Raw genomic sequence first — 19,134 nt, 5'->3', positions numbered from 1 at the left:
TTCTTTGCTTACCTGTTTTTTGTTTTTTTTTTGTTTTTTTTTACTTACCTCCCGAGGACAAACCTCTCCTCCCCCATGGAACAATGTGCGAAGTGCAAATCGCACAGAGTTGTGGTGAAGTACATTACGCAATTTGTCCCAAGTGAAAGGAGAGGTTTCTGGCATCCCTGTAAATTAGGGTCTCTGGAAACCCGATGTTTGGTTTCACACTGCATATTGACATATCCGGTGGGTCAGGCCCGCCGCACCGTATCGTCCAAAACAGACCTTCAGGCAATACCACAAGAGTAGCATTCGGCCTAGTAATGAACTGCGTCGCCATAGACTAACATGACTTCCGGGCCGATCGATATTGCCACGCAGTAACGTAGGCATGCACTAGCGTTCAGTCAAGCACTTCCGGCGTAGGGGGGGACCGCAAAGTGTGACTTTTGCTAGGCATTTTGCCCTAACGCATCGCAGCAGTGTGAAATAGCACTGAGAGACCCTTGTGTGCCTACCGCTGTGTGTGGAGTTCCCTGCTCTCTAATAGTGTACCTGCTTGTGGTACCTCTCAAAACACTCCCCTAGGCATAGGCCAGGCTGGTCAGGACAGGTGGGACAATAAACAGTGGTGTCACGCCTTATTCCAGCCCTGCTGCAGACACGACAACGTTTTCTTCGGATTCGGTGACCTGGGGTACTCTGAATTGGATAGGCGTAATGCCTTCCATGCAGCCGGCTAGTTGCATCTTGGGGTTGGGCCACGGCACCTCCTGGATACAGGAGTTCCATCACGATCTGTTTATTAAATTGAATAAACGATCCAGTTCTCCCAGCCTTACTGTAGAGAACAAAGCTGTTGTAATTTGCCAATTGAATGAGGTAAAAAGACACTTTTTTATACCAGCGTCTTGTTTTTCAGGCAACTAAATAGGGCGCTAACCTCTGGTCATTGAAGTCCACCCCTCCCATGTTAGTATTATACTCGTGGACGACAAGGGGTTTTTCAATGACCTCAGTTCGCCGTTGAATTTCAACTGTCCTGTCTGCGTGAATGGTGGACAGGAAGTAAACCTCCCTCTTGTCCTTCCATTTCACCGCGAGCAGGTCGTCAGCACACAAGGCGGCCCTCTGCCCCCGTTCAAGTCTGGTGGTAATGAGCCGTTGGGGGAAGCCCCGGCGACTAGGCCGCACGGTGCCACAGCATCGGATTTTTTCTATTTTTAAGTGCTGAAAGAGGGCCACACTTGTGTAATAATTGTCCACAAAAAGATGGTACCCCTTCTGGAACAAGGGTGACACCAAGTCCCACACAACCTTTCCACTGCTCCCCAGGTAGTCAGGGCATCCGACCAGCTCCAATTTTGAGTCTTTTCCCTCATAGACCCTAAAATAAGATGTATAGCCTGTGGCCCTTTCACAGAGCTTATACAGTTTCACCCCATACCGGGCACGCTTGCTTGGGATGTACTGTTTGATGCGAAGGCGCCCGGTAAAGCGGATGAGGGACTCGTCTACGCAGATGTCCTGGTCAGGGGTATAAGCATCTGCAAATCTGGATGACAGGTGGTCTATGAGGGGTCGAATTTTGTGGAGCCGGTCAAAAGCAGGGTGGTCACTTCGATGACAGGTTTCGTTGTTATTGAAGTGCAGGAAGTGCAGGATGTTCTCAAATCGTGTCCTGGACATGGCAGCAGAGTACAGGGGAACATGATATGCTGGGTCCATAGACCAATAAGACCGCAACACATTCTGCTTTACTAGTCCCGTGTGAAGGAGAAGGCCCCAAAAAATTGTAATTTCGGAAACTTGGACTGGTTTCCACCGAAAAAAGTCTGGGCAAGGAAATTTTCCGGATTGGCGGTTATATATTGTGTGGCCTTACGGTTGGTCTCTGCCACAATTAAGTCTAAGAGATCCTGGGTGAAGAACAGATAGAAAAAGTCTAGGGACGATCCTAGATTATCTGTCTCCACCTGGACTCCAGACTGGGCGGTGAAAGGGGGAAGTACGGGTGCGGCGGAATCAGGGGATTGCCAATTTGGGTTTGCCAGCACCTCTGGTAAACCAGGGGTAGTACGGGCCCGTCTTCTTGGTAGCTGCGACTGGGATCTTACTGCACGTGCCACCGAACTAGTTTCAACTTCCATGCTGGTGCTCGCCACTTCACCAGGGTCTACGGAAGTACTGGTTCTAGGTCCAGGAGATGTTGTGCCGCTGGTGCCTGCCCCACCATGAAATCTCAGACCAGCACGAACACCACTCTGCTGTCCTTGAGGCCGATCCTGCGCCACCTGCGGTCCAACAACATGGGGTGTGGTACGCCTGGCTCTAGCCGGGACCTCAACCTCGTCATCACTATCGGTCAGTGAGCCACTGCTCAATTCGGGTTCAAATTCTGACCCGAAGATTCGTCGAATGAGGCGTCCCAATCGTCCTCATCCGACTGGGCCTCATCATCGGAATACCCCTTTCTTGTCATGGTGGACTGCTAAATTTAGGGGGTATTCCTCTGAGACTACCCAGAAAAAAAGAGCACCTACCTAGCAAAAGGGAGTATTTGAGAGGTAGAAAGCTGTGGTCACTGAGTTTTGATTAAAAAAAAAAATCAAAACCGATGTTTACAGTGCCACAGCTATTGTACAGTGTTTTTTGCAGTGATCAGAAAAAAAAAATTGTCACTGCGGTGGGGCGGGCTGAACGCAAGTGCAGGCGAACGATCAGGCCTGATCGGGCAAACACTGCATTTTTTTGTGGATCCTAGTGACCCTAATAGATCTGACTGCGATCAGTAATGATCACTTACAGATACTATATAGTAACAATGTTGATTAGCGACAGTGATGACGCTAATTAGTGACTGTGGTGCAGTGGGCTGAGCACTAACTGACACTTACAAAGGGGCCTAGCTAACTGGCCTAACTGCTAACACTAGTGATACTAAAAAAGTGACAGTTTTCACTGATCACTGTTTTTAGATCACTAGGATAGTGACAGGGGGGTGGTGGCGAGTGGGGAATCAGAGGCAATCAGAAACAATCACAGGACAATCAAAGGCAATCACAGGGCAATCGCAGGCCAATCACAGGGCACTCAATTCACGGGACAATCAAAGCCAATCACGGGACAATCAAAGCCAATCACAGGGCAATCAAACCAATCACGGCACAATCAAAGCCAATCACGTGACAATCACATGCCAATCAAAGCCAATCACAGGCCAATCACAGGGCAATCAAACCAATCACGACACAATCAAAGCCGATCACAGGCCAATCAAAGCCAATCACAGGGCAATCACAGGGCAATCAAACCAATCACGGCACAATCAAAGCCGATCATTGGACAATCAAAGCCATTCACAGGCCAATCAAAGCCAATCACTGGCCAATCACAGGGCAATCACGGGACAATCAAAGCCAACCACGGGACAATCAAATACAATTACAGCACAATCAAATTGAATGTCAGCACAATCAAATACAATTACAGCACAATCAAATACAATGCACTGGGAAGGTGATTGGGGGGGGGGGGGGGTGTCTGAGGGCGATCTGAGGGTGTGGGGGGTTGATTAGGTGCCCGCACAGGGCAGACTGGGTCCTCATCTGGTGGGTGGCAGACACAGGGGGTGACAATAGGAGATCAGTGAGGGATTACAGGGGAGAATAGATGTAAACAATGCACTGGGGAGGTTATCAGGAGGGGGGTCTGAGGGCAATCTGAGGGTCTGGATGGGTGATCAGGTGCCACCAAGGGACAGTTTAGGGTCTGCGCTGATGGGTGGTGGTGACAAGGGGTGATAGACAGGTGATAGATGGGTGATAGACAGATGATCAGTGGGTAAGGCAGCTATATAGCTGTATACAGGGGGGTGGTCTGGGAGAAGGGTCTGGGGGGGATCTGAGGGTAGTGGGGGTGATCAGGGGACCCTAGGGGGCAGTTAGGGACCTAACCTAGGGGATAGCGTCCCTAGATAGTGACAGGGAGTGATTGATGGGTTTTTAGGTGGGTGGTGGGGTGCAGATACTGGTGTGCTGGGGTGGTCGGGGGGGGGGGGGGGTTCTGAGGGCTGGGGTGGGCGATCGGGGGGTCTGTGTGGGTGAAAATGTGTTTTTTTTTTTAACTTAGCTTATGGCTGCCGTCCTCTCTGATGGTCGCACGACGAGTGACCATCAGCGGAGGAGGCAGCCAGTATAATACACTTTGTTACAATAACAAAGTGTATTATACTGCTATGATTGGGCCGATCGCCGCATTTGAAACCCGTCGGCGCTGCTAATTGACCGGCGGGTTTCCGAGCCGGGCGGGCGGAGCCTATTGCCGGCAGCGATCGCGTCATTGATGACGCGATCGGCGCACGACCACCGCTGATGCCGCCCCTGCCAATGGGTGTATTGCGGTCGTTTGGGCCCGGTCTTTGCTGCCGCCCATCGGCTGGGGGCGGTCCTCAAATGGTTAAATAATGCAAGCTTTCTGTGATCTATTACCCTTCTTCAGGCATATTTCCAGATGTTAGCTGTAGTAAAACACTGATGCAGGTAAATGGCAAACACGAAGATGGCAGTTGTGCTGGTTTCTGTTTAGCAGTTAGATGTCAGGTGATCATCAGGCTGGAGCCCACTGGCTCATGCAAGCAAACATGAAATCTAGCAGGTTTCTGAAGATCATGAAGCCAAGTCAATCATGTTACATACGGAGTCATGAATCCCGTTCCACAATTTAACCCTTCTGTTAATGTCTTGAACATTTTCATAAATTTGTACTCAGAAATCTTTCTTGCTTGTTCATTTTTGAAGTTACCCTTAAGAATAAGTACTTTGAGATCTTGCATGCTGTTGTCCTGGTTCACAGAAGTGTTGGCCCACTGGTGTGTCCATTTTACCCTCATTAATTTTAAAGCGGTGATAGTTCATTCTTGTTTGCAGTTTTTGTCCTGTTTCTCCTATATAGATTCCTCTTGAGGGGCATTTCATGCAGCGTATCATGTATACAACATTGGATGCTATAACGCAAGGTGTGAGACCTGCCCTTATATCTTGTGCACAAGCCAAATACAAATACCAAACTCACAGAAATATAATCAAATATCAGACCAATTTTCCTGTGAGTCATCCAATGTTGTATACATGATACGCTGCATGAAATGCCCCTCAAGAGGAATCTATATAGGAGAAACAGGACAAAACTGTGCACAAGAATGAACCATCACCGCTTTAAAATTAATGAGGGTAAAATGGACACACCAGTGGGCCAACACTTCTGTGAACCAGGACACAGCATGCAAGATCTCAAAGTACTTATTCTTAACCATATGTTGGCGCTTTATAAATACAACAAATAATAAAATAAATAAACCACTTGAGGACTGTGGGCTTTACCCCCCTTAAGGACCAGACCCTTTTTTTCCATTCAGACCACTGCAGCTTTCACTGTTTATTGCTCGCTCATACAACCTATCACCTAAATGAATTTTGGCTCCTTTTCTTGTCACTAATAAAGCTTTCTTTTGGTGCTATTTGATTGCTGCTGCGATTTTTACTATTTATTATATTCATCAAAAAAGACATGAATTTTGACTGAAAAATGATTTTTTTAACTTTCTGTGCTGACATTTTTCAAATAAAGTAACATTTCCTATACATTTGAGCGCGAAAGTTATTCTGCTACATGTCTTTGATAAAAAAAAAAAACATTCAGTGTATATTTATTGGATTGGGTAAAAGTTATAGCGTTTACAAACTATGGTGCCAAAAGTGAATTTTCCCATTTTAAAGCATCTCTGACTTTTCTGAGCATCTGTCATGTTTCATGAGGTGCTAAAATTCCAGGATAGTATAAATACCCCCCAAATGACCCCATTTTGGAAAGAAGACATCCCAGAGTATTCACTGAGAGGCATGGTGAGTTCATAGAAGATTTTATTTTTTGTCACAAGTTAGCGGAAAATGACACTTTGTGACAAAAAAGAAAGAAAAAAAAAAGTTTCCATTTCTGCTAACTTGCGACAAAAAAAAATGAAATCTGCCACAGACTCACTATGCTCCTCTCTGAATACCTTGAAGTGTCTACTTTCCAAAATGGGGTAATTTGTGGGGTGTGTTTACTGTCCTGGCATTTTGGGGATGCCTAATTGTAAGCACCCCTGTAAAGCCTAAAGGTGCTCATTGGACTTTGGGCCCCTTAGCACAGTTAGGCTGCAAAAAAGTGCCACACATGTGGTATTGCCGTACTCAGGAGAAGTAGTATAATGTGTTTTGGGGTGTATTTTTACACATACCCATGCTGGGTGGGAGAAATATCTCTGTAAATGACAATCTTTTGATTTTTTTTACACACAATTGTCCATTTACAGAGAGATTTCTCCCACCCAGCATGGGTATGTGTACAAATACACCCCAAAACACAATATACTACTTCTCCTGAGTACGGCGATACCACATGTGTGGCACTTTTTTGCACCCTAACTGCGCTAAGGGGCCCAAAGTCCAATGAGTACCTTTAGGATTTTACAGGTCATTTTTGTTTCAAGACTACTCCTCACGGTTTAGGGCCCCTAAAATGCCAGGGCAGTATAGGAACCCCACAAATGACCCCATTTTAAAAAGAAGACACCCCAAGGTATTCCGTTAGGAGTATGGTGAGTTCATAGAAGATTTTATTTTTTGTCACAAGTTAGCGGAAATTGATTTTAATTGTTTGTTTTCACACATTGTCATTTTCCGCTAACTTGTGACAAAAAATAAAATCTTCTATGAACTCACCATACTCCTAACGGGAATACCTTTGGGTGTCTTCTTTCTAGAATGGGGTCATTTGTGGGGTTCCTATACTGCCCTGGCATTTTAGGGGCCCTAAACCGTGAGGAGTAGTCTTGAAACCAAATGTCGCAAAATGACCTGTGAAATCCTAAAGGTATTCATTAGACTTTGGGCCCCTTAGCGTACTTAGGGTGTAATAAAGTGCCACACATGTGGTACCGCCGTACTCAGGAGAAGTAGTATAATGTGTTTTGGGGTGTATTTTTACACATACCCATGCTGGGTGGGAGAAATATCTCTGTAAATGACAATTGTCTGATTTTTTTTTACACACAATTGTCCATTTACAGAGAGATTTCTCCCACCCAGCAGGGGTATGTGTAAAAATACACCCCAAAACACATTATACTACTTCTCCTGAGTACGGCGGTACCACATGTGACACTTTTTTGCAGCCTAGGTGCGCTAAGGGGCCCAACGTCCTATTCACAGGTCATTTTGAGGCATTTGTTTTCTAGACTACTCCTCATGGTTTAGGACCCCTAAAATGCCAGGGCAGTTTAGGAACCCCACAAGTGACCCCATTTTAGAAAGAATACACCCCAAGGTATTCCGCTAGGTGTATGGCGAGTTCATAGAAGATTTTATTTTTTGTCACAAGTTAGTGAAAAATGACACTTTGTGAAAAAAAAAACAATGAAAATCAATTTCCGCTAACTTTTGACAAAAAATAAAATCTTCTATGAACTCGTCATACACCTAACAGAATACCTTGGGGTGTCTTTTTTCTAAAATGGGGTCACTTGTGGGGTTCCTATACCGCCCTGGCATTTTACGGGCCCAAAACCGTGAGTAGTCTGGAAACCAAATGTCTCAAAATGACTGTTCAGGGGTATAAGCATCTGCAAATTTTGATGACAGGTGGTCTATGAGGGGGCGAATTTTGTGGAACCGGTCATAAGCAGGATGGCCTTTTAGATGACAGGTTGTATTGGGCCTGATCTGATGGATAGGAGTGCTAGGGGGGTGACAGGAGGTGATTGATGGGTGTCTCAGGGGGTGGTTAGAGGGGAAAATAGATGCAATCAATGCACTGGGGAGGTGATCGGAAGGGGGTCTGAGGGGGATCTGAGGGTTTGGCCGAGTGATCAGGAGCCCACAGGGGCAAATTGGGGCCTGATCTGATGGGTAGGTGTGCTAGGGGGTGACAGGAGGTGATTGATGGGTGTCTCAAGGTGTGATTAGAGGGGGGAATAGATGCAAGCAATGCACTGGCGAGGTGATCAGGGCTGGGGTCTGAGGGTGTGGGCGGGTGATTGAGTGCCCGCAAGGGGCAGATAGGGGTCTAATCTGATGGGTAGCAGTGACAGGGGGTGATTGATGGGTAATTAGTGGGTGTTTAGGGTAGAGAACAGATGTAAACACTGCACTTGGGAGGTGATCTGACGTCGGATCTGCGGGCGATCTATTGGTGTGGGTGGGTGATCAGATTGCCCGCAAGGGGCAGGTTAGGGGCTGATTGATGGGTGGCAGTGACAGGTGGTGATTGATGGGTAGCAGTGACAGGGGGTGATTGATGGGTGATTGACAGGTGATTGACAGGTGATCAGTGGGTTATTACAGGGAAGAACAGATGTAAATATTGCACTGGCGAATTGATAAGGGGGGGTCTGAGGGCAATCTGAGCGTGTAGGCAGGTGATTGGGTGCCCGCAAGGGGCAGATTAGGGTCTGATCTGATGGGCAACAGTGACAGGTGGTGATAGGGGGTGATTGATGGGTAATTAGTGGGTGTTTAGGGTAGAGAACAGATGTAAACACTGCACTTGGGAGGTGATCTGACGTTGGATCTGCGGGCGATCTATTGGTGTGGGTGGGTGATCAGATTGCCCGCAAGGGGCAGGTTAGTGGCTGATTGATGGGTGGCAGTGACAGGGAGTGATTGATGGGTGATTGACAGGTGATCAGTGGGTTATTACAGGGAAGAACAGATGTAAATATTGCACTGGCGAATTGATAAGGGGGGGTCTGAGGGCAATCTGAGCGTGTAGGCGGGTGATTGGGTGCCCGCAAGGGGCAGATTAGGGTCTGATCAGATGGGTAACAGTGACAGATGGTGATAGGGGGTGATTGATGGGTGATTGATGGGTAATTAGTGGGTGTTTAGGGTAGAGAACAGATGTAAACACTGCATTTGGGAGGTGATCTGACGTCGGATCTGCGGGCGATCTATTGGTGTGGGTGGGTGATCAGATTGCCCGCAAGGGGCAGGTTAGGGGCTGATTGATGGGTGACAGTGACAGGGGGTGATTGATGGGTGGCAGTGACAGGGGGTGATTGATGGGTGATCGACAGGTGATCAGTGGGTTATTACAGGGAAGAACAGATGTAAATATTGCACTGGCGAATTGATAAGGGGGGGTCTGAGGGCAATCTGAGCGTGTAGGCAGGTGATTGGGTGCCCGCAAGGGGCAGATTAGGGTCTGATCTGATGGGCAACAGTGACAGGTGGTGATAGCGGGGGAGTGATGAGTGATTGATGGGTAATTAGTGGGTGTTTAGGGTAGAGAACAGATGTAAACACTGCACTTGGGAGGTGACCTGACGTCGGATCTGCGGGCGATCTATTGGTGTGGGTGGGTGATCAGATTGCCTGCAAGGGGCAGGTTAGGGGCTGATTGATGGGTGGCAGTGACAGGGGGTGATTGATGGGTGATTGACAGGTGATCAGGGGGATAGATGCATACAGTACACGGGGGGGGGGGGGGGTGTCTGGGAAGAATCTGAGGGGGGGGGGGGTGATCAGAAGGGAGCAGGGGGCAGTTTAGGGCAAAAAAAAATAGCGTTTGCAGATAGTGACAGGGAGTGATTGATGGGTGATTAGGGGGTGATTGGGTGCAAACAGTGGTCTGGGGGGTGGGCAGAGGGGGGGTCTGAGGGGTGCTGTGGGCGATCAGGGGGCAGGGGGGGAATCAGTGTGCTTGGGTGCAGACTAGGGTGGCTGCAGCCTGCTCTGGTGGTCCCTCGGACACTGGGACCACCAGGGCAGGAGACAGCCTGTATAATACACTTTGTATACATTACAAAGTGTATTATACACTTTGTATGCGGCGATCTGGGTGCTAGTAACCCGCCGGCGCTTCCGAACAGCCGGCGGGTTACAGCGCGAGCTGGGCGGAGCCAGTCCCCGGCGGAGGATCGCGTCACGAATGACACGATCACTCCGCCCATGCTCGTACAAGGTCCGCCGCCTCTGTGCATGCGGCGGTCCTTGCGGGATCCACTTGCCGGCCGCCTCTGTGCAGTGGGTGGTCGGCAAGTGGTTATGGGTAACTTCAAAAATGAACAAGCAAGAAAGATTTCTGAGTACAAGTTTATAAAAATGTTCAAGACATTAACAGAAGGGTTAAATTGTGAAAAGGGATTCATGACCCCTTATGTAACCTGATTGACTTGGCTTCATGATCTTCAGAAACCTGCTAGATTTCATGTTTGCTTGCATGAGCTTGCATGTTTGCTTGCATGAGCTCACTGGCTCCAGCCTGCTGATCACCTGCTAAACTGCAACCAGCACAACTGCCATCTTCGAGTTTGCTATTTACCTGCATCAGTGTTTTACTACAGCTAACATCTGGAAATATGCCTGAAGAAGGGGACTAGATCCCAGAAAGCTTGCATTATTTAACTTTATCAGTTAGCAATTAAAAGGTATTACTTTTACAAGACTTTGTTTTTTTGTACCTACATTTATTGTTTGGCTAACATGGTACACAAAAAACATTTTTACTTGTGAATAGAGATGGGCCGAACCTCCGATTTTCAGTTCGCGAACACTGCAAACTTTTGCGAACCGCAATAGACTTCAATGGGGAGGAGAACTTCAAAATTTTAAAAAAATTTCTGCTGACTGGAAAAATGAAAGAAAAGATGTTTCATGGGGTCTAATACCTGGAGGAGGACATAATTGAGTAAAATACACGTCAAAAGTCCCAGAGAAAGATCTGGATTTAATCCAAAGCAGTGTTTTAAGGTCATAAATCTCATTGAATTCAATTGCAGGCCTACACTGCTTTATGACATCAGGAATCTCTCTATCTCTCTCTTTTACATACCGTGGCTGGGAATTGAACCCAGGCTGGGCTGGGAATTGAACCCAGGTCTCAGTGTGCGGTCGGTAACTCATTTAACCACTATACCACCAACCACACTACATGCTGAAGCCAGCCTAGCATGTACCATTGTGATATACCCAAGAGAAAAATGATCTCTCTCATTAGGACTTGATGCCATTGAAGTGAATTTTCAGCTTAAAACCATCAACGGATACCGGCAGAATTTCACAGGCAATTTCGGAATTCCGCCAGATTGAAAAAGCAATTCCGTTCCGACCAAACGGACGGGATGACCAATTTCCGCCTAAAATTGCGGAAAATATAATTCCGCGGAAAGCGGTGACCATCCCTACTAGAGAGAGAGAGATGAATCTACCTGGCTATCTGGGGTTCTCTTCGGACAACTGTTGAACAAAAAAGGCAAGGTCATGCCTGGGTGGGCTTGAACCACCAACCTTGCAGTTAACAGCCAAACGCACTAACCAATTGTGCCACACAGACTGTGTACCACAAAGACTGTGCATGCAGTTGCTGTTGAATAATTTTATGGGGATGTATGTGTGTCTTTTGGAGGGAGGAAGTAAGTCTGCTCCAAGAAGTTTCAGCATGTAGTGTGGTTGGTGGCATAGTGGTTATATGAGTTACCTACCGCACACTGAGACCTGGGTTCAATTCCCAGCCACAGTATGTAAGCTGGCGTTTGATATAGTACAATTCCGTGGATTAAGCAAGCTAATTTTTCTCTTGGATTGATCATAATGGTACATGCTAGGCTGGCTTCAGCATGTAGTGTGGTTGGTGGTGTAGTGGTTAAATGAGTTACCTACCGCACACTGAGACCTGGGTTCAATTTCCAGCCCTGCCTGGGTTCAATTCCCAACCACGGTATGTAAGCTGGCTTTTGATATAGTACAATTCCGTGGATTAAGCAAGCTAATTTTTCTCTTGGATTGATCATAATGGTACATGCTAGGCTGGCTTCAGCATGTAGTGTGGTTGGTGGTATAGTGGTTAAATGAGTTACCTACCGCACACTGAGACCTGGGTTAAATTCCCAGCCCAGCCTGGGTTCAATTCCCACCCACGGAATGTAAGCTGGCTTTTGAAATACTACAATTCCCTGGAAGATGAGACCCACCTCCCTCTGGGAGAAGGGAGTGAGGGAGGAGGAGAGAGAGGGAATAACAATCAGCTAGGAACAAACCTACAAGATCCTAACTAAATTCTCCCTAGCAGAGTCTGTCAACAGCTGTCCTTTAACTAATTACTGGAGGCAGACGAGTGAGTAAAACAACTGCAGAACCTTGCCTTTTATAAGGGGGGGGTGGGGCTCCAAGAGTGAGTGCAGTCTGATTGTTGACAATGTGCCTGCTGACTGTGATGTAGAGGGTCAAAGTTCTGCTCAATAGAGCATTATGGGGCGAATTGAACTTCCGGGAAAGTTCGCCGGCGAAGGCGAACCACCCGAAGTTCGCCTGGGACCGTTCGCCGGCGAACCGTTCAGGCCATCTCTACTTGTGAATTCTGGAATTACAATTTCGCTAGGTCAGGTGGACCTAGGCATGTGGGAATTAAACAAGTTATCTGTTTGTTGTAAATAACTCAAAACATTTTAAGGATAAGCAAACACCCATGCAAGCATCATTTTGATGTCCTATTGAAATTAATTAATCATTTATAGTTGAAAAATTCTATGTATTTTCTAATGTTCAGATGTAAAATAAATTGTGTGTTCTAACATGTTTTCAGTCTTCATGACGGACAGCTTACTCTTTTCTCGTAAGTTGGACAATAAATGGAATCTTCTTGATTCAAAACATCCTTTTTTTAACCTCCCTAGTGGGAAATCCATAGCTCAGAGCAGTAACCCCGAGCTAGACTTTTGAGGTGACTGCCACGAGGTCTATGCAGAGGAATGGCACGCTGTGAGCGTTTTCACTCACTCACCTCCCCGGGGATCCAGACACGGGCAGCCATTCTTCTTCCAGTAATCCGAGGCTCTGCATCCCCCTGGTGAGATTGTCACCTGTTGTCATAAGGACAGGCAGCGATTTCACTATAGGGTTACAGCACCACTGGGAGAACTGCAGAGCTGGATCCCAGGAAGGTGAGTAAGTGCAGGGGCTGCCGCAGATCTCACTGCATTTAAAAAGTTATGGAAGTCAATAATTTAAACTATTGTATATGTACCTTTTAGGTTCTAGTCCTTTAAGTAACAGTAATTCCAACATTTTTGTTACATACAGGAGTATATTCTCAAGGGCGTCGTGAATGCAGCTCTTGGTCAGGAGTTGGGCTCGGTAAGTTCAGATAGTAGATACAGTATACATTGTATGAGATTTTTCTTATAGTGTTTTTTTACTTATGTTCCAGTAGTTTAAAGAAACATTGAAGTCTCAGAAAATGCAGTTTTTTTTTATTGCAAAAACCTGTTCAACATTATTGCCCTAACCAAAACGCTGCATCCCCGCGGCTGAACTCTTACTAAACCCCCCCAAACTCCCCTCACAAATTCCACGACTTTCTTGGTCGTGGATTTTGCTACCCCGGGAGGCAGAGCTTTCAGCTGCAGCTCTGCCTCCATGCGCGTCAATCCACATGTATCTCCACCTCTCCCCTGCCCCTCTCAGTGAAGGTAGACTGAGAGGGGCAGAGGCGGAGATACGCGCTTATAGTCGCGTGTAGAGGCAGAGCTGCAGCTGAAAGCTCTGCCTCTCATGGAAGCGCTCCCCGCAGTGTGCCCCGGGAGTTTGGGGGGATTTTGTTAGATTTCAGCCACGGGGATGCAGCATTTTAATTAGGACAATAATGTTGAACAGGTTTTTGCAATAAAAAGCTGAATTTTCAGAGACTTCAGAGTCTCTTTAAGTACCCTTGATAGATAACTTTAGACAAAAGAAAGATACACTGAAAGAGACAGAATAAATAATACAGTACCTCACAATAATGAGTACACCTCTCACTTTTTATTTTTTGCCAATAATAGCCTCAATTCACTAAGCTTTATCAAACACTTTATCAAACGTTTGATAATTTACCTCATGGGTAAAATCGAATTTCGAATTCACTAAGGTGTTATATATTTATTGAATGTTTTATCGGTAAAACGTTCAATAAATCTATAACACCTTAGTGAATTCAAAATTAGATTTTACCCATGAGGTAAATTATCAAACGTTTGATAAAGTGTTTGATAAAGCTTAGTGAATTGAGGCCAATGTATTGCATATTTTCATGGGACAATACTGACATTATGAATGACACTTTGATACAATGTATAGTCATACAGCTTGTGTAAATTTGCTGTCTCATCAAAATAACTCAGCATATGACTATTAATGTCTAAACCACTTGCAACACAATTAAGTACACGCAAGTCGAGAATGTCAAAATTGTGCCCTAAGTGTTAATATTTTGTTTGCCCACCAATATTTTCCAAGAATGCCTTAAAGGGGTTCTTTGGTGGTGGTAAAAAAAACAAAAAACGATGCTTAGCCCTGCAGCTGTCATGTCCCACGCCATTCTCCTGCCACCGGTCCTGGTCTAATCACACGTCTAACTAGACTGCGGCTGCGCGGCCGGGGGCGCGCGCATGCTCGCTCCTGTGCGCTTCATCAGGAGCTTACTGCGCAGCCGCAGTACTGTGCCTGCGCAGTAAGCTTCCGATGACACCCACGGGAGCGAGCACTATTTGTCTAGTTAGTTGAATATTAGACCAGGACTGGCAGCGGGGAACCGAGGATCGTAGGAGGACGGTGCGGGACATGACAGCTGAAGGGGCCCGAAAGAAGCCCCAAGTAAGTGTCGTTTTTTGTTTTTTTACCACCACCAGAGAACCCCTTTGAAGAGGAACTCCAGTGAAAATAATGTAATAAAAAAGTGCTTATTTTTTCCAATAATTATGTATAAATGATTTTAGTCAGTGTGCCCATTGTAAAATATTTCCTCTCCCTGATTTACATTCTGACATTTATCACATGGTGACATTTTTACTGCTGGCAAGTGATTTCACTTGAAGGAGATGCTGCTTGCTTTTTTGGCAGTTGTAAACAGCTGTTATTTTCCACAATGCAACAAGGCTCCCACAGTGTGATGTCAGTACCTCAGTGCTGTGAGGCGCTGACATAGATTTCTCATGGGAAAGGGGGTATCAGCTACTGATTGGGATGAAATTCAATTCTTGGTTACAGTTCATAACAGTCTCACAGGTTGCCATTTAAAACAAGTTTTGTTTTGCATAGCATTTTAGCAAGAAGACTTTTTGATCTCTTTCAGCCCCTTACACACTCCCAGGAATTCTGGTTAACCGTGAGCTTGCTGGACAGTCTGTAACACAGGTTGTCACTCAAATTTTCTTCCACGGGGGCGTGGTTTGGAGCCCAGAGAAGATGGCCGCCTGAGAGAAGAGCTCCTGACCCGGACGCAGCTTATCTCCCTTGCTTTGTGACCTAGTGGCACTTTTTTTGTGCAATGAGCCCACCGCACCAGAGGACAAAGCACCCCTCACACCACCACGGCTGCTTCAGAAAAATTGAGCCGAGCCATCCCGGAGCTCTTTTGCTCACAATCCCAGAGGCGGGTAACAGGCAGTGCAGCCAAGATGTGCTCTCGCTCCCCAGCTGAATCCCACTCTTACCATGGGACATCAAATCAAGAATACTCCAGACCACATAAGCGCAGAGAAGTGGTAACATACTCTGACATGAGAGCTTTTACTGACAATATTAAAGCTACTTTTACTGCTGCCATACAGTGGCAGAGGTTAGAGAGGACATCACCACCATTGCTTCCAGGCTGTCAGGGATGGAGAAAGCAGGAGCCAGGTGGGACACTCAGATAAAGAAGCTTGCTAAAACTTCCCAGATACACAAGGACAGGCTGATAGATCATCCTAGATATCTGGAGGACTTTGATAACAGGGGTCGTCACTGTAACATCAAAGTGTGGGACCTGCCTGAATCCATTCAGCCTGATCAGATTGTCTCAGCCCCGTTGGCCATCTTTAATGGTTTGCTTCTGAGGCCTAAGGACCAAACTATGGATTTTGTACGTACACATCTGGCTCTTCGTCCTCCAGGGATGTTATATGTTGCCTGCAGTCCTTTTTTTCTCAAAGAGGACATTATGGAGGCTGCTTGAACCCAAGATGACATATTCTTTAAAGAACACTGAGTTGCCCTGTACCAAAACCTGTCTCCTATTACACTGGTGAAATGTAGAGCCTTGCGTCCTCTTCTACTGCTTCTATCTGAAAAAGGCATTCACTATCGCTGGAAGTTTCCATTTGCTCTATCTGCCTCGGATAATTGTCGTAACATTCTTCTGCGTACTCCTACTGATCTTCCTGATTTCTGTCTCACCTTAAACATCACGGTGCCAGAATTGCAATCATGGTACTCTGACTTCAAGCTGTTTCATAGGGAAAACTCTCAGACCCCCTAAGAACACTCCATTGCGATCACGAGTTACCCCTTCACAGAAGAATATATCTGCTTGTAGATCTCTGTCTTAAGATACTGAACCTTTATGTATGGATTGCAATGGAAACAGAGGCGCCAGCAGAGTAAAAATTGATCATAGGTAAAAACAGATAAAAGTTGGGGGGGCAAGGATGATTTTCCTCCCCAAAACCAAACACAACCACTATGTATTGTTTAAACAAGATTTAATTCATACTCCAGAACAAATGCAACGTGTTTCACGGGTCTCTAGCCCGCTTCCTCAGGCAATAATACAGACAGAGTAACTCAGAAGTTGTGTAACCAAGTACAGCGCCTCTGTACTTGGCTACACATCTTCTGCAGCACTTCACAGAGTACATAGTCATGTCACTGACTGTCCTTAGAGGAGCTTACAACCTTATCCTACCATAGTCATATTCTAATGTCCTACCATATTATTATTATGTATTTATATAGCACTGACATCTTCTGCAGGGACCCGGAAGCATAAAACTCAGAGCTGCTAATAAGAGCCTGGGGGGATTTAAGTTATATTCGGGACACTACAGAAGGACGGCCATGTTATTGGGCCAGCCCGCCCTCCTCTACTGAGGTTCGCCAAAGGAGAAGAAGCGTGTATGCAGAGACTTACATTTTTAGAGAATTGCAGGAACTCTCAAGTAGCTCCGACTGGACTTTCCAATTGGAACTTCTCTATTCAGCCATCCAGGATCTTACCTTCCCTGCTTGAACTGCCATATGGCGGGGTAAGAGTAAAGGCTCCTCATTGCCCACAGCTCCATTGAACATTTTCATACAACTCTTTGCACACTTAGTAAGCTGCCTGGCTCCTAATATCTGTATATAATGTAAAGGTAGCCATACATCTAGCAGTGATGGGCATATAATCAACCAAAAGACAAATCTCTCTGATCGAATGTGATTGGAGAGAGATCTGTCGGTTGCCCATACACTGCAGACTGATTCCCAATCGATTTCTGCATGAAATCTCTTGGGACTCAGCCAAGTCCACCGCCTCGCTGATGTGTATGTATGTAATGTATATATGTGCTGTGAGTGTGTGTGTATACATTACCTGTTCAGTGTCGCATTGCCCGCCGCTCTTCAATTAGCTGCATACATGCTACCGGCAGCATGTATGTGGCTAATAGAAGAGCGGCAGAAGATGAATGGGCACCGTGACATTGGACAGATAATGATTAAATGCACTTTACAGCACATATACATTACATACATACACATTGCATATTGCATGAACAGCGCTCAGGGTTTCCTTGCATTCGTTGCGATATCACTTACCATTACCACCGTAAACCCGATCAAGCAAGTCGGCCCGACATCTTGCAGCATGTCTGACCAATGAACGCAATTTTTGCCCGGAATTGGTCACATTGTCGGTCGGGCATGCACTTGGCGGCACCAATTTCCGATTATAATAATTGAATCAGATGGTCGATCGGCCGCCAAGTCGCCTGATGTATGGCCACCTTAAGGGAAGTTACCTTATCTGTATGTTTGTGGGAAGAAACTATAGGGCTTGGAAGAAACCCTCACATGAGTATGCAGATACTCTCCTGCCCCAGCGAACGTCCATAAGGTAATTTTAAGTTGTTTTTTGTTTGCTTTTTCTTCAATAAATTATATAAAAAAAAAGTTACTTAACAAACAGTTAATTTCCACAATAGCCACTCTTTTCCTTCCTTTTAACATTTTTAAAAGAAAATACAAAAACTCAAAAATCCACCCAAAAACCCATTCCCCCATCCTCACCTCCACCCACTCAGAATTCCCAATAATCAATATCTAATCTTAATCACCACAAAACATATAAGAGATCCCCCCACTAATATACTCCTAATCTTAATCAACAGAGACATTACTCCCAACCTCCATCAAATCCCTATACTCCACCGACTCCTGAAATTCACACCATTTTTCCCACTTAACATTATACACCCCCAACTTATCTTGCTGTAGAGCAGTGATGGTGAACCTATGGCACGCGTGCCAGACCCGAGAGCGTAGCCTCATCTGCAGGCATGCCATCGCTGCTCATCTGGCCACCGTATGATTGCATTGAACTGGCCGCGGCATCTAATAGTCGCCGCGCCAGTTCATAGCCCGCAGCCCCGCTCCAGCCTGCATAGTCTCCCGGCAGGCAGAGCAGAGCTACGGGAAGATGGCATCTGAAGCCCTGCACTGGAGACTTTGTGTCTCCAGTACAGGGCTTCGGGCGCCATCTTCCCGTAGCTATTGCATTCGGCGCGGGAGATATGCAGGAGGATCGTCCGGGGAGCTGCACACCAAAGGACGGCCAGGAGAGAAGACTTCTGTCAGGTGAGTAAATTTTTTTTTTTTGCAGGTGAAATGTTGCCCTCATTGCGTTTATTTTCTGGTGAAAAGCTGCCTTCATTGCGTTTATTTTCTGGTGAAATGTTGCCCTCATTGCGTTTATTTTCTGGTGAAATGTTGCCCTCATTGCGTTTATTTTCTGGTGAAAAGCTGCCCTCATTGCGTTTTTTTTTCTGGTGAAATGTTGCCCTCATTGCGTTTATTTTCTGGTGAAATGCTGCCCCCATTGTGTTTATTTTCTGCTGAAATGTTGCCCACATTGTGTTTATTTTCTGCTGAAATGCTGCCCACATTGCATTTATTTTCTGGTGTCTGGGGTAACTGTTGCTGCATTTATTATTTATTACTTAATGGTCATAGTTGGCTATATTTGCTGCTTTGGGGTTACGGTATACTAATAAATAGCATCACACAGTTTCTGCACACCCATAATGCGAATCCTCGTTTCACCACATCATGGCGGAAA

The 19,134-nt window shown here is 46.0% G+C and overlaps 1 protein-coding gene across 2 annotated transcripts in view; it reads left to right on the top strand.

The window, feature by feature from the left end:
* IFT56 (intraflagellar transport 56) overlaps positions 1–19,134 on the top strand; it is a 1,305,114-nt gene that overhangs the window by 777,115 nt on the left and 508,865 nt on the right. For both annotated transcript variants that reach the window (XM_068242694.1, XM_068242695.1), the window contains one exon: positions 13,101–13,154. In XM_068242694.1, the coding sequence (XP_068098795.1) occupies positions 13,101–13,154 (54 nt within the window). The remainder of the gene's footprint in view (positions 1–13,100; positions 13,155–19,134) is intronic.

Source organism: Hyperolius riggenbachi, chromosome 6 (genome assembly GCF_040937935.1).
Source record: "Hyperolius riggenbachi isolate aHypRig1 chromosome 6, aHypRig1.pri, whole genome shotgun sequence".
Lineage (NCBI taxonomy): Eukaryota > Metazoa > Chordata > Amphibia > Anura > Hyperoliidae > Hyperolius > Hyperolius riggenbachi.
Note: the sequence above shows the minus strand (reverse complement) of the source record. Positions and strands in the feature narration are given on the sequence as shown.